At 36.6% G+C, this 23457-nt stretch overlaps 1 protein-coding gene across 1 annotated transcript in view; it reads left to right on the top strand.

Annotated features, from left to right (window-relative positions):
- Positions 1-23457, top strand: part of fancc (FA complementation group C) — a 30655-nt gene that overhangs the window by 886 nt on the left and 6312 nt on the right. The window contains exons 2-11 of the mRNA XM_026270063.1: positions 1824-1989; positions 6007-6094; positions 6872-6966; positions 11220-11327; positions 11942-12003; positions 12151-12315; positions 12396-12552; positions 15390-15445; positions 16062-16161; positions 16435-16510. Of these exons, the coding sequence (XP_026125848.1) occupies positions 1834-1989; positions 6007-6094; positions 6872-6966; positions 11220-11327; positions 11942-12003; positions 12151-12315; positions 12396-12552; positions 15390-15445; positions 16062-16161; positions 16435-16510 (1063 nt within the window). The 5' untranslated portion in view covers positions 1824-1833. The remainder of the gene's footprint in view (positions 1-1823; positions 1990-6006; positions 6095-6871; positions 6967-11219; positions 11328-11941; positions 12004-12150; positions 12316-12395; positions 12553-15389; positions 15446-16061; positions 16162-16434; positions 16511-23457) is intronic.

The following is a 23457-nucleotide window of genomic DNA, read 5'->3' as shown; positions in this document are numbered from 1 at the left end:
AAAAAATCTGCCAATAGTTTTCATCAAAGTTTACTTATTGAACTTAACTTATAAGAATAAGATCAGACACTATTTATTTATTTTTTATTTATAAAATTTCCAAAACGGGGGTTTTCACAGTGATAGAATAACCATTTAGGGTTCTCCAAAGAACCTTTTAGTGAACGGGTGTTAAAACAATGAGAAAAACATTTTAATAACTTAAATATAATGTTGGAAGTGTAAAATATAAAATGGAAGTGGCCATTTTAACTTGAATCCACATTCACAGAAAATACCTTAATTCTCTATTCTAAAATAAGGTGGATAAACTATTTTTATGCAGTGGCAAGGTTCTATAGATGCCAAAAGTTACGGAACCATGGAACAATATATGGCATTAAAAAACAACAAACATTACTTTTCAATAGTGTAGTGCCATTACTTAAGAATGCAGGAAAATACAAATAAATATTTTAAGGGGGCACAAGAATGGACAGTATCAGGTCTCTGAAAGAGTGGACATGACAGAATTACAAATAAATCTGTTCATCATTATCATTAAAGCTGAAATGATCTGTTCAGAGTTGATTATTTGGCCTTCTCAGATTCCTGAGATGATTTGAGCTCCAGGATGATGACAGATTGTTGAGTGGAGTGTAATAATGTGTTTGCCCTCCAGCTGAGAACGCATTAGCACCACGGTAAAAGAAGATTCACTCAGACACCAGCTGTCTGAACATTTTTTCATTTTCCCTTTAAACCAGCCAACCGAATCAAATCAAGCAATCGGAAGGCCAACCTGTTTGACTCTGCTCTTGAATGTTGCTTGTCAAGAGCCTAATTATACATTTGTACTCACTTCTATACTGCAGGGTTTTTTTTCTATGTGGCATACAGTCAGGACATTAGTATGTGTTGGTACACGTCAATGTTGACACTCTCCAGCGCATAACACAGGCCAAATAATTTCGCTCTACTAGAATTCTGTGTTGGAAATTGCACCCATCTTGGCTGTGGCAGTTTATTGGCCAGGCGGCTGGGTCCCCCGGAGGACTGGTGAAAGCTGTGCGGGGATGACAAGTAAACAAGGAGCGTTTGTTCATAGTTGGGTTTGATGAAAAAAAGGAAAGAAAGGCTAATTATATATTTACATTGTCTCACCCAAGGGATTTTTCCAGCAGGGGTGATGGCAAGACATTAAACGACTCCACTGTTACGAGCAGATCATAAAAACACTCCCTTGTTGTGTCTTTCACAGACCTGTCATTAAGACTAAGAACAACAATTACCCACAAACTCCTGCTCCCGCACACACAAGCTGTTTGAGCACCTTTTTCTACCCCGTTACGCCGTGGTCGCGGTGTGAGAACCTCACCTCCCAGCAGGACGCAGATCAGGATATGTCTCCATTGATAGTTTCAGCCTTGGTCGGTTTTGTTTATTTGTCAAAAATACTTCAGTGCTGAGTTAAGAGCGTTCTGGAAGTTTAAAATGAGTCCATGAAGACTTTATTGCACTACTCAGTGCCGCTTGTATCTTTTTTTCCCCTTTTTCAAACTGGCCGGCTCATGAAATACAGGCTGATGACAAATTAAGAGCCCTCAATTGGGTAACACATTTTCAACTCCCCATTTCCTGATTACAACCCCTGTCATTTTAGACTCTGTACAAAGGACATCATTATTATGGTCTTAACTCTCCCACTCTTTCAGGAATGAGAAACACACTTTTAAAGAAATTATGCAGGGTGCACATGTAGGTCTGCTGGCCTTGAACAGAATAGTTCACTCCCAGAAAGCCTTTTTACCCATGGTTTCTTTTATTTCTGTGCGTCCTCGCAGACTTGAGAAGATGGAGGCTGTATCTGAGACAGATGTGCAGTTCTGGATGGCCAAAGCCGTGAACTGGGTGGAGGCTACGTCATGTTCTGCTCTTCTGGACACAAGCAGACACCTTGGCTCTCTGAGGAGCTTTCTCCAGCAAGTTCTGCAGGGGTTGCAACAAATGGTATAATAATGTTAACATCTTGCTTTATTCTTCAAGCTTTATTTTTTGTCTGGAGTTTTGTGAAACATTTTACATAGGTCACAGTTTATCCCTACAGCTATTTTGTTAAATGTTAACATCCATTAAGCAATGTTGTTCTGCATATTCTTAATTTTTCACAAGGAAATGTTCACATTATTCTAACTTTCAAGAACAGGAAAGCAAGATTAGTCTGCCAGAAAACAACTAAAAAACCCTAACATTATCTTCACATTTAAATTTTTTTTAACAGTGTTTTTTTTTTTTTTGCTTTGCTTGTCTTGCGAATGTTTTCTCTGAACTAAAAATATAAATTGTTTTCATTTAAATTATAAATTCTATATTTGCATTTATAATTGCATTTAAATATGCATTTTAATAGTATAATATATAATTGTGATTTATATAATATAATATCCCCCCCCCTCCCTTAGCTGGAAACTGTGCAGTGAAGGGCATCAAATGATGGCATGCATAAAAAAACATTATTGATTGTTTATCTTTTTTATTTTATTCTATTATAACTAGCAGGCAAAAAGTCACAACCATTTGTCAACCAAATACTTAAATTTGCATAAAAAATAAAGGCATAAAAGTACATTTACATGATCGCTGGCATTCACACTGGCCTTGGACCAGTGGGCCATCCATACTGTTGAGCCCTGTTATACTTTTTAACTGTGGTGCTTACATAAATTAAGAGATGCAACTTTTTGGAGAGAGATTTAGCATGCTGACAGCTGTAAGATAGAACTCAACATTAGTCAGTTTTGTAAATGTGTAGTTTTGCACATCTCTACTGCAGAGTTCCTAAAATCACCTTTAAAATGAAGGTCATAGTGCTTTAACTAACTCTTTTAGCACCCCTAACAGAAGCCGCTCTGTGCGGATGAAGGCAGGACATTGGCACAGCCGTGGTGATGATTTAGTGGGCTAATAGCCACCCAGGGACTGCCGGCGTTAACCTAATGTATCCCTGCATCAAGTGTTGCAAATTTGGACGAGGTAAGCCTGGGTTAGGACAAATCTGTAAAGGACCAGTGTTGAGAAAAATTCTGCCTCCCACTGACTCTCCTCACCTTGAAAGAAGGTCTTTATTCATTTAGCAGCAGCCTTTCGAATCAGCAGATCTCCTGTTGGCCCTGCATACCATGCTGCTTGGTGCCTGGTGTGTCGGAAAAGAAAACAATATCTTGCAGGCTTTCTTATTTCAAGTTACAATGCCCCCCCCCTGCCAAAATGCAATCATGTCTTCCATTTCCATCAAATTCGGCATGTGTCAGCCCCTCTGACAGCATTCAGCAACGTGATGGGATCAGGATTTCTTAATTGGCCCTAAACCCTTATTCCCGGCAGAGCCTCGTAAAAAGGCCCAAATGAAGCGGATCTGAACAGCAGCACTTGGATGAGTTAAGGACATGGCTCACGCCTGGGGATGAAAATATGTCTAGTTTATATCAATTTCCTCATTTGCATTCCACCAGAACCGGTTTTCCCACTCCCTGATTGGGACTGCTGGAAAGGGGAGGGTTCACGGTCCCGTAAACGGTTTTCTTCCTACACTGGCGCAGTTGGGTGCCCGCTGGCGATGCGCCCGTGCTCAAGGGGAGGCTGAGAGATGCATGTGTGTGTGAACACATTCGGTATTTGCAAACTTGAGAATGTGAACATTAGACTTTTTTTCCCTTTAACTCCCATGAGAAGACATCTCTGGGATGGTGCACGCAACGACAAAGCTGTTCGTACCCCTGTGCTGGAGCTGGACTTTTTCATTACATTCATGAGAGTCATGTAAATGAACTCTTCAAACCGTTTTTAAAGAGTCCACACTAGGGCAGCATAATTAGTTGCATTAAAGTTGATATTGTGATATGACCTAGAAAAATTATTTAAAGGCTGCAATTTAATGTTAAATTATATTGACCGATATATATGTCAGAGAACAACAGCTCTGTGTAGTTAATGTTGCTCCATGTGAAAGCGTGCAGGTGATGGAGTTTTACCGCTGATTACAGAACCGGCTTTACTAACAAGATGCGCATTAAATATCGTGCAGCCCTAATTGGAATTTTTGATTTTGTTTTATATATTTTGTGTAAGTTACAATTCTAACTTGAATTATAAAATTCTACAATTCTTAACGAAAATTTAAATGATGAAATTTTACTTTAATTTAAATGTTTAAACTAGTGTCTGGGGCCAATAGATGGCTTCAAAAGTTTTCTAGAGAGTATGGAAAAAAAATATGCAGATGACGAATTTTTATGGTTGTTAAAGCTGTAAAACTGCTTTGGAGAAATATTAGGGTTTGAAAAACATAAAACAATTGTTTTTAGGTTTATAAATCTAACATTTAATGTGGGAATAAAAATAATTTCAACTGTGATTATCATTTTTCAATCAGTACAATAACAATATAAAAACAAATTATTTTGCGATCAAAACCTAATATGCTTTCTCTCACAATGTTTATTTATTTTTTACATGAAAATGTAGAGCTGTCTTTACATTTTAGAAACAGGGACGTTAGAAAAGGGATTCATTCCATTTGAGGGTTCCTGGCATCAAAAAGTAAAAAAACAAAAACCTGTATTAAATGTTATGATTGTAAATGGGAGGTCTAAAGTTATATATAATTAGTTTAGTGTGTGCTGTGTTAATTATTTTTTGGGCTGCCACAGGGTCTTTTTCTTTTTGTGAAACTTGGCGTGTTAAAGTTCCACAAGAATGGTGTCATTCACTTCATGCGTGCACTGAAATCGTTTAGCATCCAATAATGTATGTGCCTATGGAATGTAAAAAGGCTTAGATCCTTTGTATAGCTTCCAGTTTACAGTAAATTGTCAGGGCACATCTTGAACTGATGCGAAAAGCTGTGATCCTCAACATGCCTTTGCATTAGCGCGCTGGTTTTCATTAATTACGTAACTGACTTTAAAGAAGTGATCAGTGACTCTCTCCGTCTGTCTTCGTGGGAATAGTTTTATAAAATGCAATCAAAAGGATTTTGTTTTGGCTCAAATAGTTCTTAGAGAAATGATGATTGATTTTTTTCATATCAGCTAATTGTTCTTACATGTGATGTCAGCTAACTCTGCAAGTGACATACATTTATTTCTTTACTTAAACTGTCAGTATTACTTAAGAAAAAAAATCTAACAGCTTATGAGCTGAGACAGGGTCTGCTGTTGACAGTTTATTTTGATGAGGAAAAATGCTAAGCAATATAGTTCTGACATGAGAACATTTGTTCCTGCTGAGTTTCTCTCAGCAACCATCAGATCTTCCTTGATGTTTCAAAAACAATCCAAACACATAGTCCTTTAAAACGGCCCTTATTCTGGAACAGGAAGCATCTATTTTAGGATTTTACTGTACATGAAATATGTGTGCAAGGGTAAAGTACGCTAATGTAGGTAGATCATTATCAATCCAGTTCTGATGTGGTCGTCATGGAAGGAATATTGCAGAGGAAATGAAAAGAATCCTAGGACGTATCCTTGTGGAATGCCATACAGTATTTCCAGTTTAATCACTGGAAAAATTCTCTTCTCTTTCTTGCTTAGCTTTCACTCTCAGGTGTGGTTTACATCTGGCCACCTGACTTTTTGTTGGGTGTGGTGTGAGCTACATTCATGGTGTTGCAGCATCACAGCAACACCAGATGAAATCTGATTCGGAAGCAAAAAGTTGGTTAAATTTACAAAATGCTAAAAATAGATGCGTCATTAACAATCTATGAAAAAAAAAAAAAAACTTAATGCTGCCATGGTGTTAAAAAGTGAATAAATAAATAAATTTACAATCTATGAGATGAGTACTAGTCTATATATTTGGAAAAAAATTTGATATAAGTTTTCAACTAAAGGTATGTCCAGTACATTGACCTTTAATGCTGTGATTCTATGAATGTTTAGTCCAATTGCAGTTTATTTTTCATAATGCAGATGCTGGTTTTTGCTATTGATGTCTCAGGTATGTGTGTTTACTGTATAACAGAGCTCCACTAGTGAGGCCATGAAGACATTTCCTTTTGTGGGCCAGTTCCTGGGAAGACTTTGTTGGAACCCATGTGTTATTGCGGATGGTAAATTTACGACTCTTTTACACTCGGGGTGTGTTTCCCATTTGAGACCAAGAAATGTGTCTGCATGGGTTGGGTATTTACACTAATTTTCCAATGAACCCTGTAGCGGCCTGCTGGGCATCTGTTCTGTTATTTGGCTCGCTTTCACTAACTCTCTTTCTCTGTCTGATCAACAGTTCCCTTTGCTATAAAGTTATATCAGACCTGTTCTTCACATGCAGCATTAAAAATGCTTCTTAAAAAGATGTGATTTATTGCAATAGTTATTCTGTACTTTTTACCCCATTATATACTATAAAGTGAGGTCCAAGAGTCTAATACTCTTGTGAATGCTTCTGTTAATTTTATTGTTAAAAACATGATATTATAAATTGTTTAATTAAATGTATGCATATTTTTGTCCGAAATTAAGTTAGATGTATAACAATTTGAGTAAAGAGTAAACTCACTGGAAGCAAGGAAATCTGCCTTTTTGTTCAAGATCACATACTCACAAATGTGTTAATTTGATTATTGACATTCAAATAGTGCAGAATCGAAGAAATAGTGTAATATTTTATTTTTGTTTTGTTTCTTTGTTTACAGTTGTTTGAAGATCTAAAGCTTTTGTCTCTAGCTTTTAAATTAACTTTGAATCTCAGAGTAATGTCAGTTTAGCCTAGTTTGTGCCCGATATTATAAATGCATGCATGTTTTAGGTTCTCTGTCACAGATAATATGAATATCAACATTTTATAAATGCCATTTTGTCCTATGATCTTGTTTATGTTTGCTCAGAGAGGAGCCAGAGACTCCTGCTGCAGTGTTTGAGTTGTCTGTACAGCGCTGAGCCAATGAATGCTGTCGAACAAAAAGCCAACATGTGGATCAAGGTAAAACAACATTTCATCGCTTTACTGACCCTCATGTTGATTAAATAGATAAATAAATTGCCAAAGCAGTATTACAAATTGATATCCTGACAGACACAATAATGGAATGGTTGTTTAATTCAAATTGCAAAAAGAAGAAAAATTAATTATTTTATCAGAATTGTTATTAAAATGACAATGAAGCGTTTTAAAGCGTTTTTGACCCCTTTGGTGTTTGTAATGTGCATAATAAGGATCATATTCTTCCAGACACCTACTTAAAACAGTTTTCAAACTGTCAAGAGAGTTTTAGAAATTACCAATGAACACTTTTATATTTAGTCCTTATGTTATGTTCGATTTCTGGGTACGATTTTGATGGAGCGGGTCAAATTGACCCTAATTGTCTTCAGTGCAATTCCCTAAATATCACATCATTAAAAATAAGAAGGAATCAGGTTTGAACAGATTTTTTATAATTTTAAGTATTTGTCACACAGTGCAAAACATTAGTATTAGAAAGTATGAATTTTTTTTTTCGCCACATTTTTTAACCCCTTAACTGTTAACTTCCCGCTGGTAAAGTTTACTTCTATATTACTGTAATCTATACTACTATATTGCAGTTAAATCCTAATCTAATCATGACAAACTATATATCGTTGGAAAGGTCTAAGACTTCTAAATAGATATTTTATCACTCTTTTGGTTACAAATGATGTAGGAACAGTAATTGACTCCATATTTGATGGTTATTTTGTGATAGAAGTAATTATGAGAGAAGAATTCCATCAAAAAACATTGGAGTTTGAATGGCACCTGGTTTTGGTATAACTCCTAAACTAAACTGAAACTTATTTAGACATGTTCATGGCCCTAAATGAGAAGAAATTATACAATTTCTGGAAGAAAAAGGAAAGTTAAATAGTATTTCATATACATTTAAAAATATAAATGATAGCAAAAAAAAAAAGTCTGAGAGAGTCTTTTTCAGCACTGAAAACAATGAGAAAAAGAAAATTTTTCATAACATATTGACAAATTGACCCTTGAACATCAAAATCATCAGAAAATTATTTGTTTGTTCTTCAAAACACATCAGTGTATCCTCACTTTGCATGCATGTTCATGGCCCTAAATGAGAAAAGGTCACAATATATCAAGAATAAAATCACAGATTTACTGGTATTTCTGACAGCTCGAAAATCAAAATGAGTCAAATTGATGGAGCATAATACCAGGGTTAAGGAGATGCAATCAGGGTTGGGAGATGAAAGGTGATGAAAAAGAACCAAAATAATTGTACACTTTCAACTTTTTACAGAGTTCACACAGATGGTTTACCATAAGCAATACAGAACCCCTCGCATTTCTGCCAGATTCAAACGTGTGTGCATTCGTTTGATTATTTTTTTCATCTAATAAAACATAGCGCTAATTAAAGCAGGGCTTTTAAAGTAAACTTTTAATTTGCCAGATGTTTTTTGACCTATACGAAGGGAAGTGGAGTCAGAGGGAGGTGTGGGTTCTCTGTCAGGGGTTCAGTCACGGTGTTTAATCTTGCATTGTTTATTTGCTTAGCTAACAGTTCCCAGCAGCAGCAGTGTTTGTACGTATGGTTTGTTAGGGAATGATATAGAACAAAAAACAGAGATTAGGATTTGATTTGTGCAATAACGTTCCAGATTATAGGCACATGCGTATTCACTTGATCAATGAAACATGGGAAGAGGAAGACAATCCAACAAAGTCTGACCTATAGAAGGTCATAAAGCTTGCTGTTTTTGACTTTTACTTTTTGTAGACTGGCCGGTCTCCTTCTGCTGATTTGTATGTCAGAATTACACCATGATACAATGGTAATGCCATGCTTTTTTGGACTTTTGAAGTACCATGAATTATCACATAAAAACAATTACTAAGCCATGGCATCATTCCTCAGTTTTGATCACACTGGAAGCGTGTTCTATGTTTAATGGCATATCACTTTCTGATTTGTTCTGTCTTGCTGTGACCTAATTACTGTCCAATGTCTTTGGTCTTTTTCTTGTTGTGCTTTGGCAAATTGATTTGGTTTGTGTTCATTTCCCCGGGGGTCTTTCTTCTCCTCCCAGCCTGACGTCTTGCTTCTCCCAGAAAGCTGATCTCTTTTTCCATTCTGGTGTTTGTTGCGGTTCTAATGGACTGTGCATTTTTCCGTTTATCCTATCCTTGTTTGTTTGGAGCACTGTTTACTGTCACTGTCAACATGTAAAGACTCACCCATCTGAGACAGCCTTCATCATGTGGATCGGCATGGGTTATAATGTGAGGTTCATCTGGGATGATTCCAGCTGATCCCCCAGAGCCTCAACGGCAGCGATGGCCTGTGTTCCTTTAGCTGCTCGACATGAATAAACAAACGGTTCTGTCATTCACAAGGCCAACTTGGTTGTGGTGTTCTTGTGGGTGGTTTAACCCAGAAGATGAGACGGAGAAGAATGATGATGCTTCTGCAGAGCCACGGAGAGACATTTGTGTCTGTTAATAAAGGGCCGGTTGCCCATTCTTCTGTGATTCTTCGCTCTGGAGCGCCAGCTTGACTCTCTCTCTCCACATCAGAGAGACCAGACCATGTCTGAAGGCCCCTCCACTCCTTCAGGGCTCCTGGGGGTCTGGAAGCAGTCCTCTGGGAGACTTGTGTGGTCTTTTTAAGTATTTTACATTTACCTCTGCAGACGCATTTGAGAACTGTTTTAGGCTGATCAGAATGACTTTAATATCTCTTGTCACGTTTTTTGTTTGATATTATATATATTTTCTTCAAGCCTCTAATAGGATTAAAAAGCATAAAACGTAGCCCTATCTGAATGACATGAACAATTCCTTAAATCTCATAATGCATGTAAAATATCATAGATTTTTGATTGCCACACTGTTTTATTAATGAAAAACATTTAAAGAAAAATTATGAAGAGGAGTCTCATTAAATGAAATTCCTGAGAACATATTATCTGACAATTACCAGAATTAAAATTGTACTCAATTGATTTAAATTAATTTGAACCTCCCAAAAAAAAAAAAAAAAAAAAAATTCTAAAGCTAGCCTAAACTGGTTGACTGTTCTTAGCTGGTTTAAGCTGGAAGTAACTGGTTTTAACTCACGACTTCTCAAAAACAGTCCAACTTATGAAAGTAACATATTCATTGTCTAACAAAACATCATCAATGTGGGATGTTTTCAAATAAAATGTGTTAATTTTACTTTTATAAACTGGCTTTCAGTTGAAAAAAATGATTCATCAAAAGGCAATGCACATTCATGTTTATCAGGAAAATTCATCCCACATTTTTTGTGTGTGTGAGTGTAATATGGGAAGAGGCTATATGTATTTTACTAAAGTATTTTGAGACAAATATAACTCCTAGATAAAAAAGACATCAAGGTCAGAATGGATCAAAAGTTTGGTTTCCAATGCTAAAACTAATTAAGAAATTTGTATGTATCTCTTTCAGGTCAGAATGGACCTGAATGCACTTAAATCATGTGGCATATCTGTGAGGCATGCACATTTGGTCAATTTTAGTATTAATAGTTTAACAATATGTAGTTTGGTTGCTTGTTTAAAGATCTTTAAGCTAGAGTCATATGAGTCAATGTTTTTTCTTCCTCTTTTTTTGTTTTGTTTTAGGCATATTGTAAGTTGTTTTGATTTAGTTTGGGCATCCATGTGGTTTAGTGCTGTCTAAATTACCACTTTGAAGAAAAAAAAAAAAAAAAAAATCATCATGGCAGATGCCATGTTTCTCCACCTCAAGGTAGAGAAAAAAAACGAGAGAATGTAAGAAGGCTGTGTTTCATTGGCCTGCGCTGTAGCCGCAGCCCAGCTTAGAGTTAAGTGTGATCTGCAGTGTGTTTTTGCTGTTCAGATGGTAGTAATTGAGCCTCTTTGGGTCTGTGGAGGATATCTTAGCATACTGTAGACCTAAAGAAACCACATGGCCCCTCCGCAAGCAGACATGCTTTCTGTCAAGGCTTAAACCCTGTGCTTTCATAAACAGACAGGCCTTGCCACCCGTTTCCATTGTCTTTTTTCCTTTCTTTCTTATTATTTGAGTGCAACCTAGAAATGTATTTATGTTGAGCAAATAGTGGTCCAATCACATACAAAGCAAAATAATTCAGTTATTGATGTTTATTGGTGTGTGATGAATATATTTGGCAATAAATGGAGGGTGTTGTGTTTACAAGCTGTCATCAACATAGTTTTATGTTATGTATCTGTTCTGGACAGAATATGTTTTGTCATCTGATCTCGGAGGAGGAGGGCAGTGTAGCTCATGCTACAGTAAAACATGCTGGATTAACCCCGAAGCGATACCACTCAGAGGCTCTTCAGAAGGTTGGAATTATTCTTCAGAATCTTGACGTGTTAGTTAATCAAGAAATGGTTAGTGTGATAGAAAGGCTGGAAAATATATCTGAACTTAGTCCTTTTTTTTCAGTCTGTTTATGATTTTTGATAGCATCTATTTTCTGACCCCTACTCTATTGCCAAGTATATTGCAAGAAGTAAAATACAGTGAAAAGTATAGTTTAAATAATGCATGTTTTATTCACTAAATGAAAACCACCGAATTTCACATTGCATCCTTTTATAAATAAAAAAAAATGATACAAGCAAATAATAAAATTTTATAATTTAAACATATTATGAATAACCAAGAAAATTAACTCTTTTTGCTTCTGAAGTCTGAAATTTGTGAAGGGTATGTACAGTAAAACTTGTAATGGACGTAATTTTACATTGCCAACTAAAACATGCATTGTGAATATTAGATGCAGTATATTGCTCAGCCACAAATGTATTTTCCACTCATTTACATGAGAAAATGGCTGTTTATATGTGACTTCATAATCTGAAACTAATACCATGTTAAAGTTTGAAGTCATTTTTAAAATGCATTCAATTTATGAAATTAAAGGCAAACTGTGGTGTCCTGCTGTCACTTTCAGCTTGTGTCATTGATGACAGAGGAGGTCATTAAAAGCTGTGACGGCTTGCCAAACACATCCAGGTAATAAAACTTTAACATCAATCTGGAGATACATGTAAATTAGTTTGCTTTACACCTGAAAAATACATTTTCTCTAACATTCAAACAATTTGTCAGACAAATAGTACACTCTCACACTTCTTTTATTTATTGTTTATTTGGTTATAGGTGTTCAAATGGGAATATTCATGCCATGTCAACAGCATGCGCTGCCTTGGTCACATGTCCTCAGATGTCTCCTCTTATTGGAGCTCTGTTGAAGCATTCCATGTTGTGTGGCTCGTCCTGTCTGAATCAAGAGTTCATTAAGGAAGTCAGCGAGGCCTTGATCAGGTGGGTGTCATTAGAGTGCAGCATTTAATGACAGCACACAGATTGTGTTGATGTGTTTTCTGTCTGTCTCTCCTCCACAGTAAGATGCTTGTGTTGGAGGATGAGGCCGTAGTGAACCTGTGGTGTTACAGTCCCACCTGTCTGGAGGGGGCAGCAGTGAGCTTTCTGGAATCTGTGCTGTCTGACCACGAAACAGTGACACAGAGTCTGGACAAACATGTTCATGACTCATTACTGGTGAGCTTGATTTCTCCTATATTAACATTTTTCTTTTCTTGATTCCAAAAGATAGAGACCACATTAAAAGTATTTTTTTAAATCATAAAATTTTAATCTGAAAATAAACAAATGTGTGTTTAAATTCAAAAACCCTTTCTTTCTTTCTTTCTTGAATCAGCTTTTCACTTTTCAATCTGTTATTCTGATATAATAATCTATTTTTTATCATTAAAATGCTAAACTAAAGCATTTTCAATAGTGGTGTCATACTTTTTGATCCCACATGTTGCATATTGGCAAAATATTACTCTTAAAAACTATTAAACAAATATATCAGCACCTTAAGGCAACAGAACATCATCATGTTTATTAGCAACAGTTCACACTGTTTTGTTTGATGGCAACTAGTACCACGTGTCATAATATTTGCTTTGGTTGCTCATTAATTTGGTGCTGCTGTGTTGACAGTAAAAATATGGTAGTAAAAAAGGAATTTAATGCTCTGTTGTTGGTATGGTACACAGCGTGTGAAGGCCTCTTTTTAAGAACAGACACAAATAGCATGATGTGAAGCAGGCTCACGGTCCATATACATCTTTATGAGGCTGCTTCATACCTACATGAAGAAAGTTTAAATGACTCCAATCAAGACCTCATTTACATGTCTGTCTAAGGACGTCAAACAGTCGTCTTGTAGCTTACGTTCGTTATGATCTGTTTAGTGTCTCATTCTGAGCAGTACAGACAGGTAAAATGAGGCCCAAATGCAGCTGCATTCAGCTCTTGTTTGTTTGTGCTCGAGAGCAGATTGAACTCTGCACTGTGTTTATGTTGCAGGAACAAGTTGTTTAAACTGCAATCAAAAAGGGGAAACCAGAAATTAGTTTCACATTTCTGTTTTCATCCACCTTCCTCAAAGCTAAAATCCAATAACAATAAACAGCATCTTCCAGCGTCCCACTGCCAGAAAGAGGATGTTTTTGCCATGCTGTAATTGACCCTCCCTGAAGTGTTAGGAGAAGGTATGGATGAGTTCAGAAAGCCCATCTGTTTTCACTAGGGAGAGAAAGCTTCAGCCTTCATAACAAATAAAAGCAGACAGGCCTTTCCGATGCCTCTGCTTATGTCACATTGAGTTTTTTAATTTCTGATTATTTCTTCATCATCGTGTTGTTCCAAGCATTTTATTTCTTTATTTACCGTATTACTTTTTTACAATTAATTAAGTTATTTATTAAGAATATCAAGGCAATTCCTTTCCATATAATAATTCTGTCAAGCTAAAAAAAAAACATAAATTGCTGTAAAAATCTAAATGTTGTAAAATTTAGGCCAAACTGCTGCTTCTCAAAAATAAGCTTGTGTTCACTATATGGAAAATAGCAGCCTAGATATATATATTTTTTTAATATTCCTTTTTGTCCCACTAAAAAAATAAAGTGATGCATGTTTGGAACAACATGAGGGCAATCCGAAACAAGAAGGCACCTGTGCACTGGAGAGAAACTGGAATCAACCATGCTACCATCCAAACGTTATTAACACAGTGAAAGCAGGAATATTTTACAATTAAAAATAACTCTTTTTCTATTTTAATGTATTTTAAAATACAATTTGTTTGGGTGATGGCAAAGCTGAATATCCATTACTCCAGTCTTTAGTGTTACATGATCCTTCAGAAAGCATATGCTAATTTGTCACTCAGTCAATTTGATTATTATTATCATTTTGTGTTTCTTGAAACTGATCATTTTTCCAGATTCTTTGATGAATTGAAAGGTCAAAAGATCAGCATTTATTTGAAATAGAAAGCTTTTGTAAATGTCTCAACTGTCAAATTTGATCAATTTAATGCATCCTTGCTAAATAAAAGTATTAATTTGATCTAAATGACCTCAAGCTTTTAAATGGTAGTGTAGGATAATTGTGTCCGAATCTGTGATTTATGAATACATGTCAGCTTCAGGTTCATTTGAATGTTTGTGTGAAAAATTGCTTGTGATTGCAGTTTTGTTCATCGGTTTATGACATTGGCTGAGAGTTGTTGAGCTCTGTATCCTATGATCTCTCTCTGATATCTATCGCTCTCTCTTCTATTTTTGAGACAGGATCATACCATCTAGTGTTTGTTGCTGAAATGCGTCTCTTTTTATTGGAGCAGCAAATTGGCGGCTTTTGGCAAGTGTTGATTAGCTGAGGTTATGGGAATATCTGAGATGCTTTAGGGTTTGTGGGGGGGGGGTGCTTGGGACGGGGGCGGTGTGTCAGGATCGCGTGTGTGTGTGTGCGCGTACAGAGGGGAGATGAGGGTGCCTGTGGACTGGGTGGGGCAAATGTTTTAATGGTCCCAAATGAAGGAGAGAATAATGAGGCTTCTCCCTGTGGCCTACACACACAAACACATGCACAAACAAAGACAAATGCTCTAAGGATCAAAGACCGCAAGGGCACATGTGGGCTTTCTGGAGCACTGATGTTTTGGGTCTGGATGAAATGTTTTTATGACATTCTTTGCCCATATGAACTATGGGTATATTAATGAAACCTGTTCTATTAAAATATGAGCATGTAAGTTTACGTGCTGCACCAGACATGCATGTACAGCTGCTTGGATGTCATTTTTAACTCTCTTTCACATGAATTTAAAACAGATGATATTCCTGTATAATAAAGCACTGAGCAGTTTGTTGGTAAGAAAGTTGGCTGTTAAACTTGCAGCACTGAATTATGGGAGAGGTCTGTATGAGATGCCAACAGGTCCTCATTATTATTACAGCATTGCCCCCTAGTGCTTGAGAGAGGAGATGACGAAAATGCATTGTTCCTAATGCTTTGCAGTGTTCTTCCCCCACCAGCCTCAAGCTTCAGCCGATCACTGTCACATCTTCCTCACAGTCAATGAAATTTACAGGTGAATATCATATTTTGTGCGCATTTTATTTCTGTTAGTTAGACCTATGGAGTATCTGCACCACAAAACTTCATAGAAAGTGCATAAGACTATATTTTAAACTTTTATTCATAAATATAAATAATAATAAACATAGTGGATTCCATCTGGCCCTTTTTTATATATAATATAATATAATATAATATAATATAATATAATATAATATAATATAATATAATATAATATAATATAATATAATCAGTGATTATATTTGTACTAGCCAATATAATTTTTTTTAATTGCCAGTTTTATGATTTAGGCTGCTATTGGAAGCTTATAAAAAGTGTATTAAATGATTTTCAATCTCTTAAAATGTTAAGAAGTCTCATTTAAATATTTTTTTTTGATTAAAGCTTTAGTGTAAATGCTATTTTGTTTTTTTTAAAGTGCACAATAGTATGTATTTATTATTAAAGCCATTTTATAATAATTGTTGATTTAAAACCTATGTTGCTGCATCCTTAATTATTACTCATTAGAATTTAAAATGTTATACTGTAGTAAATCAGGCTGTTTTACCTACACCACAGCCAATTGATTTCAGAAACACTGTGAGATTGTGTGTGTGTGTGTTTAGGAGTGTGCTGACAGAGATTGATGAGAACTTGGCCGTGAGAGCCCTCATACAGGTTTTCACTGTCTGCTTCCTCCAGAGACGGACTGGACAGAAACCCCAGGTACAAACTGACTTCATGAAGGTGAATGTGTCATTTCTCTGACACTAGCAGCACCAAACTGAATCGCAAAAATAATGATTGTTTCCAAAAATATGGAGTCCCACATAGGGCCATAAACAAGAGAAAACAAGACAGAGAAATGATGCATTGACTCTGTGGAGTTTCATATGATTGGCCGGTCTGTTTGGTGCTACTAGTGGCTCTAAAATGACACAAAAGCGGTGTTTCACATTTGGAGTTGTTGTGATATCTGTATGCATTTATGATTTGTAGGATCGTCTACCACTCAGATCATTCTTCCCACATGTGATGCCCAGTTTACTAACTCCTTTACTGACGGCACCATCAGGTACAGCACCTCTAACTATCTCTGAGAAATTCAGACCTTCACTTAACAAGACAGCATCATTGAAATAGGAAAAAAGCCAGTGAAAGCCAGTGTTATTATTATTATTTATATAAAAAAGAAGACAAATAGATCAAGTAGAATTAAAATAGAATAGAATCGAGAGGTTAGAGGGTCAAATAAAGATGGAACAGGTGTGTTTTTAGTCATTTCTTGAAGATAGCTAAGGACTCAGCTGCTTGGATTGAGTTGGGCAGCTTAATTCCACCAGGAGGGAACAGTTAATGAAAAAGTCAGTGAAAGTGATTTTGTGCATCTTAAGGGTTGGCACAATCAAGTGACTTTCACTTGCAAAATACAAGCTTCTAGATGGCACATATATCTGAAGTAGGGCATTTAATTAAAGGGTTGCAGAGCCAGTGGTGGTTTTGTAGGTAAACTTGAATGCCTTGTATGCACATAAATTCATTAAATATGCACATATGTTAATATATGCACTATGCACATATATGTTTATAGCACATATATAACAATAGGTACATTAAGCAAGAGCATTCAAGAAATTAAATTAACAAATATAAAATTAAAACACTATATAGATTGATCTTAAAGCAACTGTATTAAAGTTTTTCAGTCCAGAGTGGAGTGGAGTGAATTTTCGCTTTGTATTTCGTTTTTTTATTAACATTAAAAGAAGAGTTCACCCAAAAAAATTCTGTCATATGTCTGGCAATTCGTCATAGTGTTTTGTTTTTATGCCGTCATTAACTAACTCAAAATTAGTTTTAAGCCTGAATGAGTTTCTTTCTTTGGCTGAACATAAATGCTGTTTTGAAGAACATAGAAAACCAAAAAGTTGCTGGTCCACAGTGACTTCCATTGTAGTATTATTATTATTTTTTACTTTCACATTTAATGTGGACCATCAACTGTCTGGTTACCCACATTCTTCAAAATATCTTCTTTTGTGTTCAGCACAAGAAAGAAATTAATACTGGTTTGGGACAACATGTGAGTGAGTATATAATGACGAAATAAAATCTTTAGGGTGAACTATACCTTTAATGTTTGTCTGCAACATGTTGGCCTAATGGTTAGAGAGTTGGACTTGTAACCCGAAGGTCACAGGTTTGAGTCTTGGTGCCGGCAGGAGTTTTAGATGGGAGGGAGTTAATCAACAGCGCTCTCTTCCACCCTCAATACCCATGGCTGACATGCCCTTGAGCAATGCACTGAACCCCCAGTTGCTCCCCGGGGGCTGGATATATAGCTGCCCACTTCTCTGGGTGTGTGTTCATGGTGTGTTCACTTCTCACTGCTGTGTGTGTGCACTTGGATGGGTTAAATGCAGAACACCAATTCTGAGTATATGTTACCATACTTGGCAAATGTCACGACTTTCACTTTCAGGCACACATCCTTTTTTCTCTCGCCTGTTTACTTTCATTTTAGACATAACCAACTGAGTCTTTATGTACACCTTGTGTGTGTGTTTTTTTTTTTCAGCATTAACACAAAAGTTAACTTCAGTTCAGTAACCAGGCGCTATTTGACAGTCTTTAGTGTGCGCGCTTCAAATGTAGACGTTCAGAAAAAGCGCACGTAAAAATTGTTATATATAAATTATTTAATTCAATTTAAAGGGGTCATATGACGTTGCTAAAAAGAACATTATTTTGTGTATTTGGTGTAATGCGAAATGTTTATATGGTTTAAGGTTAAAAAAAAAACTATTGTTTTCCAAATAATGTACATTGTTTCTCCTCTATGTCCCGCCCTTCTGAGACATGTCCATTTTTTTTGAAAAAGAGGTGTGCTCTGATTGGCCAGCTATCCAGTGGGTTGTGATTGGCTGAATGCCTCAAGTGTGTGATGGAAATGTTATGCCCTTTCTATACTGTGATGCTGTGTCCCAGCATGACGAGACGAAACCAATAAAAACCCTTTACAAACGAGGCATTTATTGCATCCAGTGGGAACTAAACTACTGATGATAATGACTTATACTGTCTTTTTACGCGTTGTGTTGCGTATTGTGCTGCGTAAACATAAAACCATGTCTGCATTTGTGATGGGAGAAATGACAAACAACAAATGACAAACTTTACTCTACACTGCTCAAAACTCGCGTTTGAATAGTCGGGGGCAAATTCTTTCAATATAAACATACTTACAGGCTGTGAGTCAGAAGCGCCAGACTGTCCTTGCAAATTTGGAATTCACCGACTTTATAAAAACAGACTTTGTCACATTGTAGGCTACTGGTTCAGTAACCACTCCTCATCCTCTGTAAAATGCGGTGCACACATCTGAATATTTGGTGGATTAATTGAATTTAATTAAAATTCTCCGCAAATCATTTTACACCAGACTGCTTTGTGAATGAGGGTCAGTATAAAGCAGGTTTTGCACAAAGTTTGCTCCTGAAGGATAGAGCAGTGCCAGCTGTTCGTGATTCAGCTACACCTCTAGAAGAAGTATCAAGCGTTAGTTTTCCAAATTGCCTTTCTGAAAGAGTTTCTTGTCTACCATTGTCTGTCTGTCGCTGATGCTGCCTCACGTGCTACCAGAGTGATCGTAAATAGGATTGCTGGAGATAAAATTGCATATGAAATAGAGGTGGGCATAGATTAATTTTTTTAATCTAGATTAATCTCACTGTGATCTTGAGATTAATCTAGATTAAAATGGCTCATTCGAATTCTGCCGAAGGAATTCAGAATATGTGTTTCCCAAATAAAATTGACAAACAGTAAGTCTTTGAGAAGGGGTTTATCAAGCTAGATGGTGCATTAGAAAAGGGGCTCATCTCCTGTTTCCAAAATGTATCACAAAGTGCTTGAAAAAACTGTAAACTAATTCCACATTGCACAAGGTGCAAACAACATTACTCCTGTTTCACACCAATGTTTAAGGTTTTTTTTCAAGTTTGTGTGTCTCAAGGTACAGAAACCAGATAATAGCACTGGATAGTCTTCAATGTAAAAATGAAATATACAATCAAACCTACATTTATTCAGACACCTTCAACATTTCTCACATTATTACAGTTTTGCTATATATATCAAAAATTATATCTGGTCTACTCTGTTCAGCTTTTCCGCGGCTAGTTTTTGGATGCTTTAATGTTTAAATCGACAAGCGTTACGGCTTAACAACACGTGAGAAAGATAAGCTTTTGTGACGATGCGCAACAGTGGCCCGTCAACTGTCCTGAGCATTTTTTTAGGCTGTCCTCAGCAAGTCAGTTATATAAAATATCAAGGTGAAAGTCATCATAGCTTGCTTAGTATAGACCCAGCTCCCAACCCAACTTTGAGAATAGATTAATGGCAATGTAAAAATGAAATATACAATCAAACCTACATTTATTCAGACACCTTCAACATTTCTCACATTATTACAGTTTTGCTATATATATCAAAAATTATATCTGGTTTCTGAATAATTTTTGGTTTGACTGTTAAAACCACAAAGAAATTCAGTCAAGAGCAGTGAGTGATTTTCATTTTCATTTTCTTAGATTAACATTACATCAGCCAGTGGCTAAATTAGGTGCGGTCACTTTAAGAGATCATGAATGCATCCAATATAATACACATCCCATTTTTTTCCTCAACTGTTTACTTTCACTTAAGAAATAACTGACATTTTTTTCGAGCATAATTTCCAAGGTGGATATTTTGACATATTTTGTATGCATTTGTTGGCACAAGAGCAAAAATAAGCAAATTCGATGTTCAAGTGTTTTGAGACGCCTTTCTTGAGAAGGGTCTGGCTGCAGACTTGCACTTGACTCTCAGACTTGCATTCTCAGACTTGCACTCCCAGACACTTGTGCTTCCGCTAGCGACGTCACTTGCAGTCTTTATTATTATTATTTTCTATTTATTGATAACTTTTTGTTTGAATCTTTCAACATTTTACAACAGTAGCCAGGTGGTGAAGACAAGAAAAAAGAAACTAAATTACAATGTCACTTGCAATCGCTACTTGCACTCTCCGCTACCTGTGACGCAATCAACACAAATCGTGCTTGTTGCCAATGGAGACAAGAAGCTGTGGTGGCGATTAAACGATTAAAACTAAATTAGTAGGCCTACTACTATACACAAAGTTTTTCGTTAAGCGTTTTCCTCCTGTAGAAAAAAACAAAACACTTAATATGGCATAATGTATTAGGATACGTTAAGTTCAATTAAAAGACCAAATTCGATATATAGTTATTATTTAATGTACAATAAGGCAAGCAGATGGCTATGAACACAATGCGAACACTTAATGTGGCCTAATAACAGACTAAGATGATAAAGACAACTCAGTAGGCATAGCCTACAGTATTGTTCAAAATAATAGCAGTACAATGTGACTAACCAGAATAATCAAGGTTTTTCGTATATTTTTTATTGCTACGTGGCAAACAAGTTACCAGTAGGTTCAGTAGATTCTCAGAAAACAAATGAGACCCAGCATTCATGATATGCACGCTCTTAAGGCTGTGCAATTGGGCAATTAGTTGAATTAGTTGAAAGGGGTGTGTTCAAAAAAATAGCAGTGTGGCATTCAATCACTGAGGTCATCAATTTTGTGAAGAAACCGGTGTGAATCAGGTGGCCCCTATTTAAGGATGAAGCCAACACTTGTTGAACATGCATTTGAAAGCTGAGGAAAATGGGTCGTTCAAGACATTGTTCAGAAGAACAGCGTACTTTGATTAAAAAGTTGATTAGAGAGGGGAAAACCTATAAAGAGGTGCAAAAAATGATAGGCTGTTCAGCTAAAATGATCTCCAATGCCTTAAAATGGAGAGCAAAACCAGAGAGACGTGGAAGAAAACGGAAGACAACCATCAAAATGGATAGAAGAATAACCAGAATGGCAAAGGCTCAGCCAATGATCACCTCCAGGATGATCAAAGACAGTCTGGAGTTACCTGTAAGTACTGTGACAGTTAGAAGACGTCTGTGTGAAGCTAATCTATTTTCAAGAATCCCCCGCAAAGTCCCTCTGTTAAAAAAAAGGCATGTGCAGAAGAGGTTACAATTTGCCAAAGAACACATCAACTGGCCTAAAGAGAAATGGAGGAACATTTTGTGGACTGATGAGAGTAAAATTGTTCTTTTTGGGTCCAAGGGCCACAGGCAGTTTGTGAGACGACCCCCAAACTCTGAATTCAAGCCACAGTACACAGTGAAGACAGTGAAGCATGGAGGTGCAAGCATCATGATATGGGCATGTTTCTCCTACTATGGTGTTGGGCCTATTTATCGCATACCAGGGATCATGGATCAGTTTGCATATGTTAAAATACTTGAAGAGGTCATGTTGCCCTATGCTGAAGAGGACATGCCCTTGAAATGGTTGTTTCAACAAGACAATGACCCAAAACACACTAGTAAACGGGCAAAGTCTTGGTTCCAAACCAACAAAATTAATGTTATGGAGTGGCCAGCCCAATCTCCAGACCTTAATCCAATTGAGAACTTGTGGGGTGATATCAAAAATGCTGTTTCTGAAGCAAAACCAAGAAATGTGAATGAATTGTGGAATGTTGTTAAAGAATCATGGAGTGGAATAACAGCTGAGAGGTGCCACAAGTTGGTTGACTCCATGCCACACAGATGTCAAGCAGTTTTAAAAAACTGTGGTCATACAACTAAATATTAGTTTAGTGATTCACAGGATTGCTAAATCCCAGAAAAAAAAAATGTTTGTACAAAATAGTTTTGAGTTTGTACAGTCAAAGGTAGACACTGCTATTTTTTTGAACACACCCCTTTCAACTAATTGCCCAATTGCACAGCCTTAAGAGCGTGCATATCATGAATGCTGGGTCTTGTTTGTTTTCTGACAATCTACTGAACCTACTGGTAACTTGTTTGCCACGTAGCAATAAAAAATATACTAAAAACCTTGATTATTCTGGTTAGTCACATTGTACTGCTATTATTTTGAACAATACTGTATATGTCTTGTTGTTGACTCAAAGTATATACAGACCAGCAAATATAAACGTGCATTATGAAATGCATTAAGTGATTTTAAAAGGATCAGCTCCGTACAGGCGGAGTACAGAATGCAGTGCGTTAAATTGTACATTAAACGTTTTCCTCCTATAGAAAATCATTATAAATAAAACGCATAATGTAGCTTAAAGGACAAAGACAGTGATATAAACGAGTTGTAGACAGTTTATTCTATATGGAAAAATGCTTAACACGAAACTTTGCGCGCTGCGTTTATTCACCACCACAGCTTCTTGTCTCCATTGGCAACAAGCAGGATTTGTGTCGATTGCAAGTGTTGCAGGTAGCAGGGAGTGAAAGTAGCGATTGCAAGTGACATCGTAATTTAGTTTTATTTTTTTCTTGTCTTCGCCACCTGGCTACTGTTATAAAATGTTGGGAAATTCAAACAAAACGTACAAAAAAAAAATCAATAAAATAAAAAATAAACACTGCAAGTGACGTCACTAACGGAAGTGCAAGTGTCTGAGAGTGCAAGTCTGAGAGTGCAAGTCTGAGAGTGCAAGTGCAAGTCTGCAGCCAGACCCTCTTGCCTTTCTCTGCGCGAGCCCTGAACACCAGAACACCGTGGTGTTGAATTGGGTTCTTTCACATCTTTTTGTTTGTTCAAACTGCGATTTGTATTTGTTCGTTCGGGTGCAGGAGGAACTTCGAGGTGAAATTCGCAGAAGAGAGCTCGGTTCAGTGTTGCTGTCCATGATACGCGGCTCTCTCTCTCGTGCGCACCTAACGGCACGCGCTACTCTGTTCAGCTTTTCCGCGGCTAGTTTTTGGATGCTTTAATGTTTAAATCGACAAGCGTTACGGCTTAACAACACGTGAGAAAGATAAGCTTTTGTGACGATGCGCAACAGTGGCCCGTCAACTGTCCTGAGCATCTTTTTAGGCTTTCCTCAGCAAGTCAGTTATATAAAATATCAAGGT

Source organism: Carassius auratus, chromosome 8 (genome assembly GCF_003368295.1).
Source record: "Carassius auratus strain Wakin chromosome 8, ASM336829v1, whole genome shotgun sequence".
NCBI lineage: Eukaryota > Metazoa > Chordata > Actinopteri > Cypriniformes > Cyprinidae > Carassius > Carassius auratus.
The sequence above is the reverse complement of the archived record's forward strand: the minus strand, read 5'-3'. Positions and strand labels throughout refer to the sequence as shown.